Source organism: Rhineura floridana, chromosome 1 (genome assembly GCF_030035675.1).
Source record: "Rhineura floridana isolate rRhiFlo1 chromosome 1, rRhiFlo1.hap2, whole genome shotgun sequence".
In the NCBI taxonomy this organism is placed as follows: Eukaryota; Metazoa; Chordata; class Lepidosauria; order Squamata; family Rhineuridae; genus Rhineura; species Rhineura floridana.
This window is the reverse complement of record NC_084480.1, coordinates 253,134,790-253,159,952: the sequence shown is the minus strand read 5'-3', so window position 1 is coordinate 253,159,952 and position 25,163 is coordinate 253,134,790. Positions and strand designations below refer to the sequence as shown.

Genomic DNA, 25,163 nt, shown 5'->3' with positions numbered 1-25,163 from the left:
TCCAATGGCATGGATACCACGATGATTGGAAGTCTTTTATCTGCTGCAGCCTTCATCCACCTTCACAGCTGTTGTAACGTACACATTGTTATCCTCTGCCTGTTCTGCCGTTGAGGACTTTCTTGGATCGCTCTTTGTCTGGTTCCTCTCCCTTGACCTTACCACCATGGGTGACCCTGCTGGGAGTACATGACTCCCAACAGTATTGCTCACTGGGTTCATTGGAACACGCAAGCCCACTCAAATACTACATGCCTTCAGAAGTAGTATCCAATATCAGTAGTTTATTTACCTCTACTGTAGAATAATGTTTCTGTAGGATGTTTAGGCTATTTAATTTCTATGTCTCTTCCCCTGTGAAAAAATATCAAACTAGTTTACTGGTTGGAACATAACTGCCATAGGAGTTGCTATGGGAAAAGCTTCCTATACTAAAGGGGCCTTGCCTCATTTTGTAAGCATTGATTCTGGCAGGATTGAGGTGGTTGTGTCTTGATTGTGATTTCTGAGAAGGATCTGATCAGAATCTGATCTTCTGAGGCTTGGGTGGTGGGGGTAGAATGAGATTCAGAGGTTTCTCATGCTCCAGAGCCTTGGGGAAAGTTGGGTGAACTCTGAGGGTAAATCTATCCCCCACTTCAGCTCTTCCTTGGAGTCTTACAACTTCATCCTCCAAGCATGGGGAGGCCAACCCTAGGGTCATGGCAGATATTTTGATGAATTCTCTTTCATTTAAGAAGAGAGAGTAGATTCCTGTTCCTTTTACTTAGGGAGCTGAAATTACAACTATGCATGCAGTATTCCAATCAACTGTGCAGTAAGAGGTGAAAGCACTCCTGGCTTCCAGTGTTCCGGTCAAACAATGCACAAACATGTCCATCACGTACTTTTTAATTGTATTAACATTTTAATTATCTTAATTATTTAATAAATTAACTCACTGTAATTTAAATGTGTTTGATTGTTATTTAGGTTTTTGCTATTTTGGATTGCCTTATAATGGGCATCATTTATTTATTTATTTATTTAATTTCATTTTTAAACCGCCCATAGCGAATAGCTCTCTGGGCGGTGTACAAAAGATTAAAAGTACAGAAATACAAAATATCACAATAAATAAACTGAAACAAAGAGATTTAAAATTGTAAAATTAAACGCTTTAAAATGCCTGGGAGCATAGCCAGGTCTTAACCTGGCGCCGAAAAGATAGAAGCGTCGGTGCCAGGCGTATTTCTTCGGGGAGGCTATTCCACAATTCGGGGGCCACTACAGAAAAGGCCCTAGATCGAGTAACTGTCCTCCGGGCTTCTCGATGGGTTGGTACCCGGAGGAGGGCCTTAGACGCTGAGCGAAGTGACCGGGTCGGTTCATAGCGGGAGAGGCGTTCCACAAGATACTGCGGTCCCACGCCGTGTAAGGCTTTATAGGTCAAAACCAGCACCTTGAATCTGGCTCGGAAGCAAATAGGTAGCCAGTGCAAACGGGCCAGAACAGGTGTTATATGCGCTGACCGGCTGATCCTCGTCAGCAGTCTGGCTGCTGCGTTTTGCACTAGCTGAAGCTTCCGAACTGTCTTCAAGGGCAGCCCTACGTAGAGCGCATTACAGTAATCCAACCTAGAAGTTACCAGAGCATGAACAACTGAGGCGAGGTCATCCCTGTCCAGATAGGGGCGTAGCTGGGCTACCAACCGAAGGTGGTAGAATGCATTCCTTGCCACCGTGGCCACTTGCGCCTCCAGAGACAAGGAAGGATCGAAAAGAACCCCAAGACTACGAACCTGTTCCTTCAAGGGGAGTGTAACCCCATCTAGAACAGGGTAAGCATCCACCATCTGGGCAGGGAAGGCATTCACCAACAGTGTCTCAGTCTTGTCTGGATTGAGTCTCAGTTTATTAGCTCTCATCCAGTCCATTATCGCGGTCAGGCAGTGATTCAGCACATCCACAGACTCACCTGTAGAAGATGAAAAGGAGAAATACAGCTGCGTGTCATCAGCGTACTGGTGGCAACGCACTCCAAAACTCCTGATGACGGCACCCAGAGGCTGCATGTAGATGTTAAAAAGCATGGGGGACAAAACTGACCCCTGAGGGACTCCACAATGGAGAGTCCAAGGAGTTGAGCAATGTTGCCCAAGTACTACCTTCTGGTGACGATCCGCCAAGTAGGAGCGGAACCACTGCCAAGCAGTGCCTCCAACTCCCAACTCCACGAGTCTCCCCAGAAGGATACCATGGTCGATGGTATCAAACGCCGCTGAGAGATCAAGGAGAATCAACAGAGTCACACTCCCTCTGTCCCTCTCCCGACAAAGGTCATCATACAGGGCGACCAAGGCTGTTTCAGTGCCAAAACCAGGCCTAAAACCGGATTGAAACGGATCCAGATAATCGGTCTCATCCAAGAGCACCTGGAGCTGACCGGCAACCACCCGCTCCAGAACCTTGCCCAAAAAGGGGACATTCGCCACCGGTCTATAGTTGTTCAAGTCATCTGGGTCTAAGGAAGGTTTCTTTAAGAGAGGTCTTACTACTGCCTCCTTGAGGCTACTAGGGACTACTCCCTCACTCAAGGAGGCATTTATCACTTCCTTGGCCCAGCCGGTGGTAGTAGTCCTGCTAGCCTTCACTAGCCAAGATGGACAAGGATCTAGAGCAGACGTGGTCGCCCGCACCAATCCAAGTACCTTGTCCACTTCCTCAAGCTGCACCAACTGAAACTCATCCAATAATGAAAGACAAGACCGTGTTCTGGACACTTCAATGGATTCGTCTGTCATAACATCGGAGTCTAGGTCCCTACGGATGCATGCGATTTTATTTATTTATCATCAGCTGCTCCCCCCACTGCTATCTGACTACAAAATTTAAAATTTTGAAATTTGGGTGGGTGGGGTGGGAAGTAGGTTTCAAGATACTATTTGAAGTCCAGAGTAGAATTGGTGTCCTGTCATTGTATTGCCACAGTGGCTGTATAGTTTTCCCTTAAACATTAAATTTCAAATAGCACAGTGGTTGATCCTTTGATCCAGCCCTTTCATCCAACTTTCCACAGTCACATGCCACTTCATCAACTTGGATACATTTGGCAGATTACTATTATTTTACATGCCAGATGGTAACAGAATGTTAAATACTTTCACTTTGTTAAACGATCATAGCTTGTCATTATGAAAGTTGCCATTACAAGGATTGCCATTTCAGGAAATGTATATAAAATACACCAAACAATACTGTCATAGTTATGTGAAAGGTTAAAAAAAAGGTATATGGCTCATGAAACTATTTTAAAATTAATTCAGCTTAATCTCCATAGGTTATGTGGTTGTCTCTCTGTACAGTAACATTATTATATTCTCAGTGCAAATTCTAAAATATATAATATGTTAATAAAGCATCTCATTTATATTTACAGTATGATCTTTTATATAAAGTGGAGAAAATGCCATGGTAAGAATTTTATGTGTTTTGAATTGATAATTGTACTAGGCAACATTTTAACGGTTCTTATTTTATTAATGCACACATGGAGCTCCTACATGCATAACTGCTTCCCCATTCTGCTTGTGCACTCATAGGGGTCCCCACAGAGCTTTGGATCAAGGTATGATGATGATGATGATGTGTAACATAAGCAAAAATGACAAAATTTCCCTGCCCAACAAAATCTAAAAAATTTAAAGTATGGGGAAATAACTGAGGAGCAGAGTGGGAGAGGTGAGGGTACCGATAGATAAATGTGAGCGGATGCATTACCATTTATATCTATATAGCCTTTGTTGTTGTTGTGGAAGAGGATTGAGGGATTAAGGAGAAATGCCAGGAATGGGGAACATGTGGGCTCCAATGCTCATATGCCCAGCCAGCATGGCTAATGGTGAGGGAATTAAAAGTCCAGCAACAACATTTGGAGGGTGACAGCGGTCATATCCCTGGATTAAGCCAATAGTTGCATGAAAGAGGTGGGTACTGAAGATGAATTTGAATGTTCCGTGTAGATATTGGAAGGAAGTTCCAGCCTTAAAATATTGACTTATATTTACAGGGATTCAGATATTAAAAATGTTGAAGAAACTAAAGATATCTGGTTATCACTCTCTTCTGAATTGAAAGCTGAACAGTCATTGTATTGGGAAGGTAAACACTTTTGGCAATACTTTCTGTCACAGTGCTATTGGTCAAACTATTTGGGACTGCCTTCAAGTAGATTCCGACTTATGGCGACCCTGTGAATATTCATAGTGTCTTCATTGTAAGCAGTATTCAGAAGTGGTGTGCCATTGCCTTCCTCTGAGGCTGAGAGGCAGTGACTGGCCCAAGGTCACCCAGTGAGCTTCATGGCTGTGTGGTAATTCAAACCCTGGTCTCCCAGGTTATAGTCCAACACTCTAACCACTACACCACACTGGCTCTCTATTTAGTTGCAGTTATTTCCAGAGAGCTATTTAAACTGGTGAAATGCCCATTTAATGGTGGGAATGTTTGAAATCTGCAGTATGGTACCACTTGTCATTTAGAACTCAGGAATTTCAACAAGGAAGAGGATAGAATAATTCTGTTGACTGCTATGTCAAAACAGCTCTTATGTATAGTGAAGGAATATTTTTCTACTCCTGTTGCAAGATAGATTCTGTGTTCAGTGGTAATACTAAGATATATCTGGTAACAGTGGCTGCGAAAAAGATGTTGTAGTTTTGAAACTGAGAAACTGACACAGATTTTTTTTAGAAAATATATACCAAAATGTAAGCTAAACTGTAAACAGTTACATGCAATGACAGGATAGCATTTCTCTGATAATTTATCCTCACTGCCTCACTAACTACCCTGTCAGATTAGCTTTGTGTATTTGATTTTTTTTATTTTCCCATGAAAGAACATAGAGTTGTCTCTCCCACTACTTTTACATATAGCAGTAAGGTACTGTGCGTGTTGCTGCTAGTAAAAAAGAAGAGGGCACATGTTGTTTTGCCCAGAAGGTACACCTCAATAGTGCCTTATCTGATTGCTGCATAGTCTCTGATAGCAGAATAAATGGAGAAAACTTATACGCAGTTGAAAGACCAGGCTTTTCCTTAAGTGAAATCTGAAAACAAGATGTATTCCATGCATTATACACATTTTATACTGGTTGTTCTACATTTTTTTCCATTATGCTCCCACAAATTATTTCAACATATTCTGGATTTCTTCCACTTATTTTGAACCTTTGGCAGTCCAAATTAGGCAAAAGTGTGAAAGTTATCACCTCAAACTCTTACACTGATGGGGGACAAAATTCACTTTTAGGACTGTTCCTTTAAACTTAAAAAAAAAACCTGCAGAAAATTCTGCACAGCAGTTTTAACCCAAGGATTATTGCCAACAACAAAATTGCAGAGATTATATAGTCCCTAGGTAATTGCCATGAAATGACACAATAATGGGCCTCATTTCATAGCTATCAATATAAAGTAGCAGCATCTATCTGAATTGGATTTTTCTGGGCAGTCATACTTTATGTGTTGCTTTCTGAAAGAAGGAAAAACCCACTCAGGACTTCAGAATATCTGAAATTCTTTAGGCACCATCTGCAGTTTCATGTGTGGAACTGCAGCCTCCTCTAGTTACTCAGTGGGACCTGTTCAAGCCATGGACACTTTCTCCCTGACCTTCTATGAATGAAACTAACTGGAAAGGAATTTCAGACGTTTGAGCTCTCAGAGGAAAGCAGTATGGTAAAGGGAGCAGAGAAGTCACCAACATTAAAAAAAAAAAAGATGGGCAGAGGCAGGGCATTGGGATAAAGGAAGCTTTTGCTAAGGATGAATTGCAGAAAAGGAAGAATTGTGTGGGGGAGGAGGGAATCTGAGGCAAAGGGAGTAGTTCACATCCACACCATACATTTAAAAGCAGATGGTCTCCCCCAACATATCCTGGGAACTCTAGTTTATTATGGGTGCTGAATAATAGTGGCCAGTGGGGTGGCGCTGGTGGAGCTCCATTGCTCTCCTGGATTCCCAACATCGCAGAGTGTTGCCACTGGCCAAGAGGGGGAAGGTGATGTTTGGGAAGCTTGGCACAGTGTGGCATGTGGCAGGAGGAGTATCAGATTGACCCTGCTGCCGATGGGGACCACTCCATTTAGTCAGCTGGTTGTTGCCTGCCAGAATGTGGAGGTATTTCCTTTATCTGTGGAGAGGCATTTCTGAAAGGGTGGCAGTGATTTCTCTCATGGATTAGAGGTCTCCACGTGGGTACTATAGCTCCCCCTACAGCTCGACGACAGGAAATGCTTCAGGAAATGTTTTTTGCTCCTCCCTTCCTGCTGAGGCTCAGTTTTCTTTCCTGTCTCATCTCGGAGCACACCCTTTCTGGCTGTCTTCCTTTCTGGCCTAGCTTCTCTCCTCCCTTTTGCCTATATTCCAGGTTTTTTCGGCCTATCTTCCAGCTATCTATTTTTCTACTTGTTTTATAATCAAAAAATTTTTTTTACTTACCTTTAGTTCTCTGTCCTTGTTTCACTTCATTTCTTCTGCCTTCCACTCCCTGCAAGCATGGAAAAGATGGCATCTTACTCTTCGAAGAAGAAAAAATATTCAAAAAAGGCAGGGCAGTACTCAGCCTCGGCTGCAGTCAGCTCCCACCCACCCCAGATTCCTGCCAATGCTCAGCAGCAGCTGCTTATTGGCGGAGACGACCCTCTTGAGGGCACCTCTTCTTGGATGGACTCCATCTCTCCCCGCAAGCTTGCCAGAGTCAGTGAGTCCTCTCCACTTACCTCCTTACTGCAGGGGCCTTTAGGGGAGCCATTTTCAGTCACTCGCAATGCGGCGCCCTCCATTTTGTCCGACAAACACGAGGCGGTTGCCATTTTGGATCGGCACTCACCTGCTGCTTTGCAGGCTGCTCCTGCACTACAACAAAAAAGGGCACTTATTGAAGCAGATGCTTCCCATGACTTGCCTTTACTCCTGCCTGAGAATAGCACTGCGGTCCTCTTGGCGACACGGCTTCTGTGCTCCCCAGAACCCCTCTGCCTTGTTCCTATTGGGCCTAGGGAACTGGAGCGTCTTTCATCTGAAGATGAGGAACAAAGGAGATATGTTTCCCCAGTTCAATGCATGCAGATCCCCCCCATCCCAGCCTGGTTCTAATGCAATGCCTCAACAAATGCAGTTGTCCCTATCTGATCTGCTATCCCCTGCTGTATTGCAACAGCTTGATGCCATGACTGGGGAGCTTGTTACAGAATTAGCAAGCGGCAGGGCATCCAAAAGGCACTCTCTGTCCATACGGGATAATGCAGACGTAACACCCCCAGCCTCCAAAAGACCCTCAACTGCACATCCACACCTTGATAGGGTACCTTCACCCTCCCCACATGCTGTTGCTAGAGGCCACAGCACTCAGCAAATCCTCTCTTTAGACGCAGGCCAGTCTGATGACGACAGAGATCCTGATATTGAAGAAGAGGAATTGAGCGAAGGCTCAGATATGGATGACACTGAGTCTGCTAGATTATTTGTAGAGGCTCATTTTGCCCCTCTTTTCCGTAAAGTAGTGGCAGCTTTGGACTTAAATATGATGCAGAAACAACAGGAGCCTTTATCTAAGAGCTCTCTAGTGCTCCCCGTCCCTAGGCTTTCCACTAGATGCTGACATTATGAACCAGCTTCGCATTCCAGCTGTGGACGGGCCCATTTCCACTCTACTCCCCCATGCCCTCTTGCCATGGGACGGAGATGCTCAGTTGAAGGACCCCATTGAGTGCAAATCTGACGCAGCTCTGAAGCACTCTCACGAAGCTAATGCACTCTCAATAAGAGCCTCTACTTTCTGCTTCTGTACTTGCCAGAGCAGCACTGTTATGGACTGAAGACCTGCTTGACGATATTAACCCAGCTAGACTCAGAAAGACTCTACTCAAGATATCTAGATCCCTGGCATTCATAGCAGATGCCACTATGGACTCCGCCCAATTTTCCTGCAGAGCAATGGCAGCAGCAGTTGTAGCTAGAAGACATCTCTGGCTTAACCACTGGGATGTGGATGCAGCTTCACGTGCCAACCTAGCCTCTGTCTCCTTCTCAGGTACCAAGCTCTTCGGCAATGAGGCACTCAAGGAAGTCCTCGCAGAGACCAGAGATGAAAAGAAAGTGATGCCATCCCAAAAGCGAGAGGATAGGCACACTTTTAAGCATCCTGCCTCTTCCTCTTACCCTTTCCAGTCCTTTCGTGCCTCCAGGCTCACCACCAGGACACGTGACTTCAAAAGCGGGCACTCCTACTGGACCAGGCAGAGATTTCCACAGAAGTCTCAGACCCCTTCTTCCAGGCCCTCCCCCAACCAAACTAGACAAGGATGTCAGAACCAACAATGCTTCTGACTCACTGCCGACGCCACAAGTAGGAGGTCGCCTAACCCACTTTGCTTCCCATTGGCAACACACGACCCAGGACAAGTGGGTACTCACCATCATCAAGGAGGGGTACCGGATAGAACTTACAGAGTACCCGCCCACCAGATGCCTTCCCTCTCCCTTAGCCACTTCCATCAAAAAACACCAAGCAATATTAGGCGAGTTTCATCACCTGTTGGATATCTCCACCATAGAAGAAGTACCATCAGGAGAGGTTTTCTCAGGTCTTTATTTCATCTTCTTCTTGGTTGGGAAAAAGGATGGATCCTGGCGTGGGGTACTTGACCTCAAATTCTTAAATCAACCCAGAGAACCTTCAGGACGGAGACCCTTACGTCCATCAGAGAAGCTCTTCTTCCACTGGACTTTCTGGCTTCAATAGATTTAAAAGCCTACCTGCACATCCCCATATTCCCATCTCACAGGTGATTACTCCACTTCTATTACAATGGCCGGCACTTTCAATACAGGGCCCTTCCCTTTGGTCTGACTTTGGCTCCACAACTATTCACCAGGTCATGGTGACGTTAGTAGCTGGTCTTCGGATACAAGGATTGCACATATACCCATATTTAGATGACCTCATCTGGTCCAATTCCTTCCATCAAGCCCAGCAGGACGTTCACGTTTCACTAGACTTCTTGCAAGGTCACAGCTTTCTCATAAATTCCCAAAAGAGCCATCTATGCCCTTCTCAGCAGCTGCTCCACCTTGGGGCGACTATAGACACGGCTCAACAGCTCATTTCCCTGTCGCCACAGAGGGTCCAGAACATTGCCTCACTAGCTACTACTTTGTCCCAACTTTGATCCCCAGACTTGATGTTGCTTGCCAAACTACTGGGCATGATGGAATCAGCAATAGGGATCACTCCCTGGGCGCGCCTGCACTCCCGCCCACTTCAAACCTTTTTACTTCAGTTCCAATCAGTCATTGCACTATGCAACCATCATCATGTTCTCCTTCCATCTCTGGTCAAACACTCCCTCACTTGGTGGTCGGAAATGCGGAACCTATTGAAAGGTGTCCCACTACAGGATCCTCCCCGAACAGTCATCACCACCAATGCCAGTCTCCACGGTTGGGGAGCTCACTGCCAGGGGCAATATGTTCAAGAACGCTGGTCGACAGCAGAGGCTACCAGAAACATCAACTGGTTAGAGTTAAGGGCAGCACACCTAGCTCTTCGGCACTTCATGCCAATCCTCGCCTGTCCGGACGTCCTCATTTGCACCGACAACATGTCGACTCGTGCTTACCTGATCAAACAAGGAGGTACCTGCTCAAGGACTCTGAACCTAGAGGCTACCTCAATGCTACTGTGGGCAGAAAGACACCTGTCCTCAATTTCAGCAGAGGTACATCCAGGGTCTCCTGAACATCACGGCGGATTGGCTGAGCAGACAGCAGCTCTTCCCAGGTGAGTGGGCTCTGAATGTGGAAGTATTCCAGTCTCTCCAAGCGAAGTTTGGCAACTTCCAAGTAGACCTATTCGCTTTGGACGACAATCACCAGACAAAGAGATTCTTCTCCCGATTCAGGAGTCGCGGAGCAGAAGGACAAGATGCTCTGGCAGTAAGTTGGCCAAAAGGCCTCCTCTACGCCTTCCCACTGACTCCCTTACTGTCCAGAGTACTGAAGAAAATCAGAACAGAAGCAGCTCACGTGGTCCTTGTGGCCCCCTATTGGCTGAGACGCCCCTGGTTCTCGGGCATAGTTCACCTGGCACAAGGCCTGCCACTTCATCTACCAGCATGACATGACCTGCTTCATCAGGGTCCTCTCCTACACCCGGACCCACAATGGCTCAGACTAACCGCATGGAGATTGAGCGCAATAGGTTGTTAGCGTTAGGATTCTCCTCTGAAGTGGTGAATACCATCCTGTCAGCGAGACGCTCTTCCACCATTAAAAGCTATCAATCTACATGGAAAGCTTTCTCCTCATGGTGTGCCACACATGCTATCTCTCCAGAGTCAGCAGTGGTTGCTCAAGTTCTGCAATTCTTACAAGATGGCCTGAAAAAGGGCATGAGGCCAAATACTTTAAAACGACAAACATCCTCTCTCTTATCCATCCTGCTACCTACCAGCAATACTTCTCTGGCTGCACATCCTCTTCTCAAAAAGTTCCTGCGAGGAGCTGTTGCCGTAAGTCCTCCAGTACTGCATAGATTTCCATCATGGAGCCTGCATACCGTCCTCAGCGCTCTTCAGAAACCTCCCTTCGAGCCGCTTGCATCCGTTCCTCTCAGGGTCCTGTCCTTCAAATTGATATTCCTCGTAGCTATCACCTCAGCTTGCAGAGTATCTGAACTGCAAGCCCTCTCAATACAAAAACATCTGTGTACATTCCATAAAGATAAAGTGGTGCTACGAACTAACCCAGCCTTTGTTCCCAAAGTGAAGCAAAAACTGAGAGTAACCATACGCGCACCCTGGACTTCAGGAAAGCTGATTTTAATAAACTCAGAACAATTGTAAGTATGGTTCCATGGCAAGCCACCCTAATGAGAAAAGGAGTCCAAGATGGGTGGGAGTTTCTAAAAAAGGAAATCCTAAAAGTGCAATGGCAAGCAATTCCAACAAGGAAAAAAGGGGGGAAACAGCAGAAGAAGCCAATGTGGCTTCACAAAAAGCTTAGAGCTGACCTGAAAACAAAAAAGGACACATACAGGAAGTGGAAAGAAGGCCAGGCCACAAAGGAAAGAGTACAGGCAGGTATCACGGAATTGCCGGGATAGTGTCAGGAAGTCTAAAGCTGAGAATGAGCTGATGCTAGCGAGGAATGCTAAAAGCAACAAAAAAGCTTTCTTCAGGTATGTCCAGAGTAAAAGACAGAGAAAAGAAACGGTGGCACAGCTACTCATTGAGGAAGGCAAAATGATAACAGATGACAAAGAAAAGGAAGAAGTGCTCAATTCCTACTTTGGCTTGGTCTTCTCCCGAAAAAGGGCCTATGACCCTCCCAGGAAACATGAAGTAGAAGGGACAGGATTGGACCATGAGATTGATAGACAAATGGTCAAGGAATATCTAATCCCTTTGAACGAGTTCAAATCGGCAGGGCCCGATAAACTGCATCCTAGAGTATTGAAGGAACTGGCTGAAGAACTCTCAGAACCACTGTCTATTATCTTTGCGAAATCATGGGGGACTGGTGAAGTGCTGGATGACTGGAGGAGAGCTAATGTTGTCCCTATTTTCAAAAAGGACAAGAAGGAGGAACCAGGGAACTACAGACCATTCAGCCTAACATCAATCCCTGGAAAAATTCTGGAGCAGATTATAAAGCAGTCAATCTGTAAGCACCTTGAAAACAATGCAGTGATTTCTAGGAGCCAACATGGATTTATGAAGAACAAATCCTGCCAAACTAATCTCATCTCATTTTTTGATTGGGTAACCTCCCTTGTAGACTGTGGGAATGCTGTGGACATAATATATCTCGACTTCAGCAAAGCTTTTGACAAAGTGCCCCATGATATTCTGATTAGCAAGCTAGCTAAATGTGGGCTGGATGGAACAACTATCAGATGGATCCACAGTTGGCTCCAGAATCGTACTCAAAGAGTGCTTATCAATGGTTCCTTCTCAAACTGGGCGGAAGTAACGAGTGAGGTACCACAGGGCTCGATCCTGGGCCCAGTGCTCTTCAACATTTTTATTAACGACTTCGATGAGGAGGTACAGAGCATGCTTAACAAATTTGCAGATACACAGTTGGGGGCCACAGCTAACACCATGGAAGACAGAAACAAAATTCAAAGGGACCTTGATAGGCTGGAGCATTGGGCTGAAAACAACAGAATGAAATTCAACAGGGATAAATGCAAAGTTCTACACTTAGGAAAAAGAAACCAAATGCACAGTTGTAAGATGGAGGATACTTGGCTCAGCAATACGACGTGTGAGAAGGATCTTGGAATTGTCGTTGATCACAAGCTGAATATGAGCCAACGGTGTGATGTGGCTGCAAAAAAGGCAAATGCTATATTAGGCTGCATTAACAGAAGTATAGTTTCCAAATCACGTGAAGTACTAGTTCCCCTATATTCAGCACTGGTTAGGCCTCATCTTGAGTACTGCGTCCAGTTCTGGTCTCCGCACTTCAAGAAGGATCCAGATAAACTGGAATGGGTTCAGAGGAGGGCAACAAAGATGATCAGGGGACTGGAAACAAAGCCCTATGAGGAGAGACTGAAAGAACTGGGCATGTTTAGCCTGGAGAAGAGAAGACTGACGGAAGATATGATAGCACTCTTCAAGTACATGAAAGGTTGTCACATAGAGGATGGCCGGGATCTCTTCTTGATCGTCCCAGAGTGCAGGACACAGAATAATGGGCTCAAGTTGCAGGAAGCCAGATTTCGATTACATCAGGAGAAACATCCTAACTGTTAGAGCCATACGACAATGGAATCAATTACCTAGGGAGGTGGTGGGTTCTCTTACACTGGAGGCATTCAAGAGGCAGCTGGACAGCCATATGTCGGGAATGCTTTGATTTGGATTCCTGCATTGAGCAGGGGGTTGGACTCGATGGTCTTATAGGCCCCTTCCAACTCTTCTATTCTATGATTCTGTGTATATTGTGTGTGTGTGTGTGTGTGTGACTGTGTACATGAGAGAGGAGGTGAGATATGTATGTATGCATGGTCTGTGAGAGGGAGATATGTACTTGGGCAGAGAGAAAAGGGTAGAGAAGTGTGTATGAGGGAGGAAGGAGAGATATAAATATATGTGTGGTATGTGAGAGAGGGAGGTGTGTGTGTGAGAGAGCGAGCGAGCAAGAGAGAACAGTATCCTCTGTATGAGTCTGTGAAGGAGAAGGAGAGATGTATATGTAAAATGTGTATGTGCGAGTGTGCGTGAGATAGATGCATGTGTTTCTGGTCTGAATGTGTGCAGTGTATGAGCTAGGTATGCAAGACAGAGTGAATGTGGTGTGGCCATCTTGTATCTTTTTCCTGGTATTGGGGTATGTTCCCTGCTGTTATTAGACAATATTGTGAGTGAGTGAGAGAGAGAGAGAGAGAGAGAAGGGGGGGCTGTGTGTCTGGTGCTATTTACATCCCCTCTTAATTTGCATGTTTCACATGACGTTACTATCACACAGTTTTCTTGGTGTAAATCAATACTAACCCAATCCTCTGATAATGTGAAAAGGGAAGGAAAAAATGTCTCCACTCTGTATCTCGAGTGCTTGCAGATGTTGTGCTCCAATGCTTTTAGGTGGGTATGTCAATCGTTCCCCTCTCCATGCCCACTCCCTCCTCCTCCCTTCTTTCATTTCATTTCCTGAGGGCTGAAGAGTAACTTCCGGCTGCTGTCTCCCATTCTGCTGGCATTTTTTAAGTTGCTGCAAACGGTGCCTTTATTTTCTTTTCCCCCTAACTTGTGTGCAAAACCAAAACACTGCTGAAACAAAGATTTGTATTTCAGTTGTATTGTGCCAGTGAAAATACAAACAATTGTACTTCCGGGTTGCTGTTTTTTTTAATGAAACTAACTAGTAGAACAAACTGAGCATGCTTGGTTGCCAGGTAACCAGAGGGAGTGGAAATGTTAAATTAGAGGGCGTGGTCATTAGGAAACTGCATGATTGATCCTTCCCCTCTGATGTAAATAGAAAACACTGTGTTTGCAGCTGGCATTGAGCCCTTACTGTAGACGGCACAGATAGAAAACGGAGGTAAAAACAGTGTCTTTAGTACAAAGTAATGCTCCCATGTGGAAAAGCCCAGAGAGAGAGAGAGACTTTATAGCAGAAGTAAGTTGTGCTTCAAAATGAGCTCATGCTAGTCACATTCCCACCTAGCCCAAATGCCTTGAGTTAATTCTGATTAGATTCCCTCCCTTTGGAGGTACGGCTGGTATCATTAACTTTTGGGCACTGGCTAAAATGTATCTCTTCACCCAGACCTTTGGAGAAAAGTTATCCTTTAAAGCCAGCAGTAGTGATAATTTTCATTTGATGTATTGTGTGTAAAATTTATTTATGGTTTTATTTTTTTATATTAATCTTAATTGTTTAAGTGTAGACTTTTTTGTGTGTGAACATATGGATGAAGGGCAATCTACAAAGTGAATAAATAAAATAATAAAATAATCTCAGTCCTAAAATCAGTAGATGTGTGGGCTTTTTAGAAGCCATTTCATTTTAAGTGTGTTGTTCTTTGAGGCAGAACAGGAAATGCAGAATGTCTGTAACAATGAAATATTGATATGTGCGTAAATTCTGTAGTTTTGTGTGTCTGGTTCTAGAGCTCTGTGTGTGACATGCTAAAAATTTGTTGAAAATTAATCTGGCATTATGCATTTTAGAGAAAGATACTTGAAATGTGAAAGATTGCTACACATTTTTCTTCCTCTTTTTTTTAATTTCTAAAGGCATCCAGCCTTTAAAGCAGAAAACAACAGTTGTTCTGGCAGAGGTCACAGAATTAGTTACAAGATTAGAAAATGAACGTAAAAGGGCTGAAGAAGCTTTGGAGATTGAGAAATGCCGTAGGAAAAAACTATACGTAACTGCTGATGGCCTGTCACTTTGGAGACTGGAACAGCTTCCCATAGCTGTTCAAAAAGGTATGAAAATTAGCTAAACATATAAACCAGGGGTGAGAAAGTTTTTTTCAGCCTAAAGGCTGCATTCCATCATGGGCAGCCTTCTGGGATCACATGCCAGTGGTGGGCAGAGCCAGAGGCAAACGTAAGTGGAGCAACTGATGGAACTCTTACTTTTGTACAGTAAAAACCAGAGGTTTCTACATATAGCCACACCACATGCATATCTCTCTCTCCGCCATCCAGGCAAGCAAAGACATTATCACAGTTCAAGGACACATTCCAACCTCGCACTCAAAGGAGTCTCATTCGCATTCGTCTTGTATTCATCTCAGTCTCATATAGCATTCGGCCCCAAGGCTTGATGTTCCCCACCCAGATATAAAGAGGAGGAGAATTAATTGACATATCTATGAGTCACATTACATCTTCCAAAAACTGTATTGATTTACTGTTCAGAAATAATTTCCAGAGGGATAGCTATGTGGTCTTTTGCAGCAACCCCCCCAATAAAAACAAATCTTGTGGCACCTTAAATATTGACAAATTTATAATGGTATAAGCTCTCATAGACTGCAATCCATTTCCTGAGATGCATGCATTGTTATCATGAGTTGCAGGTTGGGGTGGGTAAGAACTGTGAAGAGTGCAGTTAGAAGGAAATGAAATTCAGAAAAGTACAGATGGTGATAATGACATTATTAATAGTGGTCATTCACAAAAATAAGTTGCCTTTATAACACAGACATCCTGACATTGGTAAGGTAGCAGTGTGTGATAAAAATCCATTGTGCTGATTCAGTCTGTAAGCGATAGTATCGAACTGCTTGATGAATTGTAATTCTGCAATTTCACATTGCAATCTCCTCTTGTTCCAGTATGTCCAGGATAAGGTCATAAGGTTGAAATGCTCTCTCACTGATTTTTCAAGATTGCCATTTCTGATGTCAGATTTATGTCAATTTATTCTTTTGTGCAGAGACTGGTCTGTTTATCCTAGGTAGACTGCAAAATGGCATTGTTGGCAGATGATGGCATATATCATATTGGAAGATGAGTAGATGAGTGAACCTGTAATGTTGTGGATGACATTATCAGATCCTATAATAGTGCTGTCAGAGTAGACATGGGGACAGAGTTGGCATCTGGGTCTCACACAGGGTCTGACCTTTGTGTCCTTATCTCTGTTATGTACCCTGTTGTTGCTGGTGAAAAGCTGTTTTTTAGGTTAGGGGGCTGTCTGTAAAGCAGTACAGGCTTGCCACCAAAGGTCTGTGAAAGAGAAGTGTCATTGTCCAGGATGGGCTATAGATCATAGATGATGCATTTGCCTGGTGTTAACCAGAAGCTGTAAGTGACAAGTGGTAGTCTGTCATTTTCTCTTCCAGATCTGTCCTGTAGTAGGTTGTTCCCAGGCACTGATCTGGCCTTGTTGTTCTGTCTCCCCCTACATGCATATTTTTCAGGATGGGTATTGTAGTCTGAGGAATGTCTGGTATAAATTATTTAACTGTGAGTCTCTGTCCAACAAATCTGAACAGATGTGATTTTGTTGTTGGGCTTGGTTATAGACAGTGGATTTGTGGTTGTTCTGGATGGAAGCTAGAAGCATGTTAGTATGTGTAGCAGTCAGTGGGTTTCCTATATAAGATGGAGCTGATATGTCCGTTATGTAGTTGCATAATAGTGATCAGCAAGTGAACCTCTTGTGTGGACAGATTTGGCTCAGGTTGATGATGGGATGAAAGTTGTAGAAGTCATAGTGGAATTGCACAAGTGCTTCCTGTTCATGAGTCCAGATGGTAAAGATGTCATTGTATCTCAGGTACATTAAGAGGCTTTGGGGGGCAGGAGCTGAGAAAGTGTTGTTCTAAGTTGGCTGTGAAGATGGTGGCATACAGTTAAGCTACACAAGTGCCATTGACAAGAAGATACCTGTTCCCCCAAAGCTGAAGTAATTGTGGGGAAGTAGACAGTGGCAGAGTTGGGTACCTAGGTGTGCTGTAGCCCCATCAGGGATGATATTCATAATGGATTAGTCTATCTTTGTGAAGGACAAAGATATAAAAGGCTTCAACATCCATAGTAGCTAGGATTGTGTTTTTGTGTTGCCAGATTGTCTATAGATTGTAGTTTGTTCAGGAAGTCAGTGGTGCCCCATATGAAGCTTGAAAAACTTGTGGCATATGGTCTGAGAAATGAGTCCGTACAACCAGTTAGACATCCCAGCTCTGATGGTTGTTGAGCCCCAACCCTCTTGCGAGGGCCTGGAGGGGGGGGATATGAGTTTCAGGCTTCTCAGCTGTCAGAGGACGAGGATGGCCCAGGAGTTGTTGAGACTCCGCAAGACCTTGAGAGAGGGAGTAAGGAGGATTTCAGGCCAGTTCCCACGGATGGTGCTATCCCAGCCGGGTAGAGCGTGCCGCCCCCAGACATGGCAGAGGAGCAGCTGGACGATGAGCCGGAGTGGGCGTTAACTCCCCCTTTACCCAGTAGCTCGCGGGATGAGTCCAACACTTCGCTGCCACCTGACCTTGAATCTCTGGCTAAGGAGCAGGTTCCTTGGGACGAGGTGTTGGAAGCACGCCCCCCTTCACCACGCTCTCGACACAGGGAGAAACGGACAGGCCAAAGGCAAGAATTGCACAGGAGCTAGAGAGTCCACTCCAAGACCCTGCCTATTTAAGCCTGCCACTTCTGGGTTGGAGCTGCTGAGTCAACTTTCTTTCAACGTTGCAGAGCATGCCTGGAGTGCAGTTAGGGAATTCTAGTGAGATAGCTTAGGGGTTTCTATGAAGTGCACTGCTTCTGATGTATCCATTACTTTAATAAAACACGATTTAATTGCACCAGCGTCTCAGTCTCGTGGATCCCGCTCAGAACAGGACAATGGTACTGCTACCCAAAACCATGGTTGTTTGATTTGTATATTTTTGGAAGCAGAAGATACCTAGCCAAGTTTGCTGGGGTGTACACAGATTTGGTCTTACACGTCTGTAGGAAATTCCTTCATCAGGTTGTGTAGTTCCTTCTGTGCCTCGATGGGGTCTGAGGATAAGAGCCTGTAAAATGTGATATTGGAGAGTTGCTTCTCAGCCTCCTGTATGCACTCCACTTTGTTCATGATGACAACAGTTCCTCCTCAGTCAGCCTCTTTAATTATGATGTCAGTATTATTTATGTGTGGATGGTATCATGCTCTGCACAACTAAGATTGTGTGGAAATCATGCTGTTTGCTAATTACCTCATCTGGGGTGTGACGGCATCTAATCTGGGGTTATAACCATCTGGAGAGATCCATGCAGAAATACTGGGGCTGCCCACCTGTCAGTCACTTAATATGACCAAAGTCAGCTGATTCGTGCTGGCTGCAATCCCTGTTTTTGACAGGGATCAGCTACACTCAGCACCTCTGCTTGGGAGCTCCTGAGTAGAGCCAGTTCCAGTGGGGCTTGCATTTGGTGCCAAATTTAATAGATGCTGAATACAAGCTCCTCTTGCCAGGAAACAATTGGGAACACACTTTTAGGCTATTAATTGTTCCTTTGTAGCTGCACAGCTGCATCTTTATCTGTCCCGTACTTGACATCACATAGGTGATGTTAGGTGTGGGGCATAGGTATGGTTCGGGAAAAAGGCCTTGCAGGCCAAATTAGAGCTCTGCTGAGCCTAATTAGGCCCACAAGCAAGAGTTTCCGCACCGCTGGTATACATCACGTTCCAAAGTTGCCAGGAATTTGACATTTTCTGCATTTGTTGACTTTAGTATTTTCAGCAATGGATGGTTATATCACTGCATTTCTGTCACTGCAACTCTATTCTCTGTTGGATCTCCAGAGCTTTATGAAGTTCAGATCTGAGGTAATTCACTATGATTTTTAGATGATCTCAAGCAGCTGAAGACCACAAGCAACTGGAACAATACCATTCTTTGAGTACCTTTTTTTTTTTGGCTTGGCCTATATTCTCATTTTCTCCCACTTTTAACAACCTCAAATAATTCAAATTCTGTTTTGAAAAATAAAACTCACATCAAGCCCTATGCTTATAACTCCCTTTTCATTAGCTGCAGCTTTTGTACAACACTGCTGGTCCCTTTTTTAGTATATTTTTTTGGGGGGATGCTGTGATTCTAATTCTTGAGGCTGAGAGTCACTTGTCCTGACTTTGATTAGGAAATCTCTGCTTTGTTTGATGTATATCACCCTCTCCTTTAATTCCATTGTTTCTTTGAAACACTTTGAAACAATGGTTGTTGCAACAGTTGTAGCTGAAGAGTGCTTGGCAAAGACTTGTTAATTTTAGATGGTGTGGGAAACCTGTGGCCCTCCAGATGTTGTTGGTCTCCAACTCCCATCAAATACCACCAGGATGGCCAGTGGTCAGGGATGATGGGAGTTAAACTGTCCTTGATTTAAGACATTTTGCAACACGTGTTGCATTTCTATATACTTTCTTTTTGCATTTGTTTTAGCATTTGACTTTCTACTCACACTTCACCCAAGTCTCTAGGCCACTTGGCTACAAACTACTGAAACCTTGCCTCAGATTAAAATCTAGCCCTTCCTGCCTCTCTCACACATGTGTGAGCACAGAATTGCTTGCTTGCACTCTGATTGGATTCTGTATTCTAGTAAATCAGCCTACTCCAATTTGGTACCCTGCAGATATGCTATACTAGAGCTCTCATTAGGTGCAGCCACATTCTGGACCATTAATAGGATTTTGTTGTTGTTATGTGCCTTCAAGTCAATTACGATTTATGGCAACCCTATGAATCAGTGACCTCCAAGAGCATCTGTCATGAATCACCCTGTTCAGATCTTTTAAGTTCAGGTCTGTGGCTTCTTTTATGGAATCCATCAAACTCTTGTTTGGCCTTCCTCTTTTTCTACTCCCTTCTGTTTTTCCCAGAATTATTGTCTTTTTTGGTGAATCATGTCTTCTCATGATGTGTCCAAAGTATGATAACCTCAGTTTCATTATTTTAGCTTCTAGTGACAGTTCTGGTTTAATTTGTTCTAACACCCAATTATTTGTCTTTTTCGCAGTCCATGGTATGTGCAAAGCTCTCCTCCAACATCACATTTCAAATGAGTTGACTTTTCTCTTATCCACTTTTTTCACTGTCCAACTTTCACATCCATACATACAAATCGGGAATACCATGGTCTGAATGATCCTGACTTTACTGTTCAGTGATACATCTTTGCATTTGAGGACTTTCTCTAGTTCTCTCATAGCTGCCCTCCCCAGTCCTAGCCTTCTTCTGATTTCTTGACTATTGTCTACATTTTGGTTAATGACTGGGCCAAGGTATTAATAACCCTTGACAAGTTCAATGTCCTCGTTATCAACTTTAAAGTTACATAAACCTTCTGTTGTCATTGCTTTTGTTTTTTTGACGTCCAACTGTAATCCTGCTTTTCATAGAATCATACAATAATAGAGTTGGAAGGGACCTATAAAGCCATCAAGTCCAACCCCCTGCTCAATGCAGGAATCCAAATCAAAGCATTCCCGACGGATGACTGTCCAGCTGCCTCTTGAATGCCTCCAGTGTCGGAGAGCCCACTAGGTAATTGTTCCATTGTCGTATGGCTCTAACAGTTAGGAAGTTTTTCCTGATGTTCAGTCAAAATCTGGCATCCTGCAACTTGAGCCCATTATTCTGTGTCCTGCACTCTGGGATGATTGAGCAGAGATCCCGGCCATCCTGTATGTGACAACCTTTCATGTACTTGAAGACTGCTATCATATCTCCCCTCAGACTTCTTTTCTCCAGGCTAAACATGCCCAGTTCTTTCAGTCTCTCCTCATAGGGCTTTGTTTCCAGTCCCGTGATCATCTTTGTTGCCCTCCTCTGAACCCATTCCAGTTTATCTGGATCCTTCTTGAAGTGCGGAGACCAGAACTGGACGCAGTACTCAAGATGAGGCCTAACCAGTGCTGAATAGAGGGGAACTAATACTTCAGGTGATTTGGAAACTATACTTCTGTTAATGCAGCCTAATATAGCATTTGCCTTTTTTGCAGCCACATCACACTGTTGGCTCATATTCAGTTTGTGATCAATGACAATTCCAAGATCCTTCTCACATGTCGTATTGCTAAGCCAAGTATCCTCCATCTTATAACTGTGCATTTGGTTTCTTTTTATGCTTTTGTGTTTTCCTCTTTTAACTTTCATCAGCATTTGTTTCAAATCATTACTGGTTTCTGCTAGTAGTATGATATCGTCTGCATATCTTAAATTATTGATATTTTTTCCTCCAATTTTCACACCTCATTCATCTTGGTCCAATCCCGCTTTCCGTATGATATGTTATGTGTGTAGATTAAACAAATAGGGTGATAAAATACACCCTTGTATCACACCTTTTTTGATTGGGAGCCAATCGGTTTCTCCATATTTTGTCCTTACAGTTGCCTCTTGTCCAGAGTACAAGTTGCACATCAGGACGATCAGTTGCCGTGGCACCCCCATTTCATTTAAACCATTCCATAGTTTTTCATGATCTACACAGTCAAAGGCTTTGCTGTAATCTATAAAGCACAGGGTGATTTTCTTCTGAAATTCCTTGGTCTGTTCCATTATCCAACGTATGTTTGCGATATGATCCCTTGTGCCTCTTCCTTTTCTAAATCCAGCTTGGATGCCTGGCATTTCTCACTCCATATATGGTAAGAGCCTTTGTTATAGAATCTTGAGCATTACTTCACTTGCATGGGATATTAAGGCAATAGAATTGGAATGTATATTGAACGCTTCCAGTCTGTGTGCCATTGTTTAGTTTTCCATATTGCTTGACAAATTTTTGTCAAAATGTGGACAGATTCAGTCTCAGGGCTCATCCAAATGGAGCAGGATATTCCACGTTTTCCATATTCAGTTTGTCATCTGACAGTCCTCACTTTGCCTGTTATTCACTCTTTCCCAATAAAAAAACCACGTTTTTTTTGTGCCCACACACGCAGCAGGAAGATCCATATATTCTTTTCACTTTTTCCCAGCTCCTCCTGTAAGACCACCCCCTATCAGCCAATTGGCCCACAAAAAATGACGTGTGCTCCTCTCCCCCTTTGCAACGAAGCACAAAATGCGAGCGCGGAAGTTTGAATTTCCTGTGGCTGTAATGGAGTTCTTTGCAGCTCGCCACTCTAGAGCATTTGTATTTTTGTATTTCTGTTAGCTCGTATTTGCGATATATTGCAAAACCAACTGTATGCTTTTCTACCTTTACGCATGTTAACGTTTCTGGAGATACATAGGAAGGTTTACTTCTGAGTAAATGCTAATGAAATCGAAGGAGGGAGAATAAGGAAGGATGAAAAAAGCCAGTTTCAGGAACAGCTTTGGCTTTGGGGGGGCGGGTAATGGAATGTCAGAGGTGCCGGTGTTCCCAAAGCCATGCAGCACCCAGACCATCCTCAAAGAAGGATGGGGAAATGGGACTTCCGGGAAGGGTGACTTAGCCTGTGCCTGCTTTTGAGACGGGCTCCTGCCTCAAAAGAAGCTTATTCAGATATATCAGTCAGATTTTTTCTTTTTTTGACTGATTAAACTTCTCCCGGGTAGGGAGAAACGAAGAGATTAACCTCAAAGCCTATTTTTGTTGGGACGACCAGATCTCATTAATTTATGGGACGAGGTCCAGCCGACGAAGGTGGGACGGATTTTTAACAACAAGCTCTATCTGGAAAAGCGAACGTTCATCTTATCTTCTAAGAGAGAACGCACTTACAGGCAAGCACCCTTCTTTCTATATTTTTCTTTTACTTGACTTAAATTGTTGCTGTTTAAAAGAGATTTGCCAGATTGATCGGTTTTTGACATCTCACTGGGGAGCCATAACTTCTCTCTGCTACTCACTAATTAATAGCTTATCTCTGTTTTTGTTGCAAAAAGCTGTCCTGGATTTGCATTCTAAAGATATACACAGAAGAGGGATTTCTATTCCAGATTTTTATTTTGAAGAATATTATATTGTCTGAGACTACTCTCTTTTTGGTCTATTTTATTTTGACGAATCTGTTTCCTGACGACCGCCATTAATTGTTTCGATCCTGGGAACTGCATTTTGTTTACTTAAGCATGGAGAGATAAGGCTGTCTGCTCTGTTTATACTGTGATGTCACCAAGTTTGGAGTATTAACCCAATTGTTGCTGAAATAAGAAGTGGTTTTCCTATATTTTTCTTTTAAAATGGCAATTAAGAAAGTGGCTGAGAAGCTGGAAATAACTATGTTTCAGAAAATAATGGATGAGATTGAGATAACGAAACAAAACCTGCGACAGGGTTGTAAGGAGCTGAAAATTGAATTGAGTAAAATGAAGCAGGAGATTAAAGATATAGGGGTCCCTGTGAGAGAGGTGACCCTGGAAGGGGTCCCTGTGAGAGAGGAGACCCCGGAGATTGGAACAAACGTGGAACAGGGAAAAGATTTGGAGTCTATGGACTTTAGAAACAAAATCTATTGTTTGGAGACACAGGAGATTAAAGACATAGGGGTCCTTGTGAGAGAGGAGACCCTGGAGACTGGAACAGGGGTCCCTGTGAGAGAGGAGACCCTGGAGACTGGAACAGGGGTCCCTGTGAGAGAGGAGATCCCGGAGATTGGAACAAACGTGGAACAGGAACAAGATTTGGAGTCTATGGACTTTAGAAATAAAATCTATTGTTTGGAACTCAATGTTATCTCTGAAGAAATTAATGAAGATTCTAGAGATAAAGTTATCAATGGCATGGATAATCTTCTGGACTGGAATGATGTGATGGAGCCCAATATAGAGAAAATCTATGGAATTAACTGCAGCCATGTGACAATGGAAAAACTTTCAAGAGATGACCCAGTGTATTTTGAAAAAAAGAACAGAGATATGATTTTACAGCAGTATTTCAGCAACCTATTCAGAATGGATGGCAAGAAAATATTTGGGATAGAGGTAATTCCCATTAGACTCTTACTATATGACTATGGCTTTGACAGCAAGATTATTATGGAATACTGATAATGGAAGATTGGATACTGAAATTACTGGACTTAACAAGACTACTGAAGATGGAAGATGGAAAATGGAACTAATAGGGATAATAGAACAATGGCTACTGAAATTACTGAACCTAACAGATTCTGATGTGATGGATTAATTGAAATGTTTATTTTGACTATGGTTATGACAATAAGATTATCATAATTAGTAATGAGATGGATTAATCGATATGCTTATCTGGAAAAAAAAATTGATAGATATATTTCTTAAAGAATTGAAACCTCTCTTTGACTTTTTGTGGAAAGAATAAAGTAATGTTTATGAGATTTGATGATTAAGTAAGATAACTACTGGAGGAAAGTGATTTTATAATATGACTTAAGAGACAGGATTGTTATATATTATAGACTTATAACTGATTTGATCTTTGACAAATGGGAAGTCAATATTTTACTCTTTATTTTTTATTTTTTTTTTCTTTTTTTCTTTTTGTTTAACTATTTTTGATTTTGTTTTTTGTCTTTGAATGTTTTATGATTTTGTCTTGTATGTTTTATGAAAATCTGAATAAAAATTATTGAAAAAAAAAAAAAAGAAGGATGGGGAAATGCAGGGGAAGCCTACTCGAAGGAGGAGGGGCTGCGTGTGTGTGTTTTAATAGCAGGCTCCTGAAGCACAGACTCGCCTTGCCAGTCTCCCCACCCCAGCCCGTTGCTGCCCCGCAACTCCCACCCCAGCCCACCACCTCTCCTGTTCCTGGGTTGAAATGGTGACTTTCTGACTGGCAGATCTCTAGCAGCTTCGCTAAGGGCACGGCACTTGGAGTGAAAAGTAAATGCTCCTGCTAGGGACAGGGGAAGAGAGGGAGGCGAGGGAGCCACACACTGCGCTTCAGCCCCCTCGCACCGCAAAAGGCAAAAATGGCAGAAGATCATCTCCCCCATCTCCTCTCTGTCTGGCTCTTCCCCAACCACCCCCTTGCTGTAGGTTTGGTATGCCTGCGAGTGCATGTGAGCGTGTTGTGAGGTGACAGAAGTGCGCGTCTGTGTGGATGGCTAATAGAGACCCCCATTTGAAACTGCAGCCACCAGAGACTCCTTCCCCACCGCCGCCCACATGGGATGGAAGTGCGTGCGTGAAGGAGGAAACGGGAAGGCAAAGCACTCCGGGACCCAGCAACCAGCCTGAGTGGCAGAA

At 43.7% G+C, this 25,163-nt stretch overlaps 1 protein-coding gene across 2 annotated transcripts in view; it reads left to right on the top strand.

The window, feature by feature from the left end:
- The window catches only part of LOC133371560 (coiled-coil domain-containing protein 178-like), a 122,395-nt gene that overhangs the window by 37,484 nt on the left and 59,748 nt on the right, over positions 1-25,163 (top strand). For both annotated transcript variants that reach the window (XM_061599217.1, XM_061599125.1), the window contains 3 exons: positions 3,418-3,452; positions 4,048-4,139; positions 14,797-14,991. In XM_061599217.1, coding sequence (XP_061455201.1) covers positions 3,445-3,452; positions 4,048-4,139; positions 14,797-14,991 — 295 coding nt within the window. In that variant the 5' untranslated portion in view covers positions 3,418-3,444. The remainder of the gene's footprint in view (positions 1-3,417; positions 3,453-4,047; positions 4,140-14,796; positions 14,992-25,163) is intronic.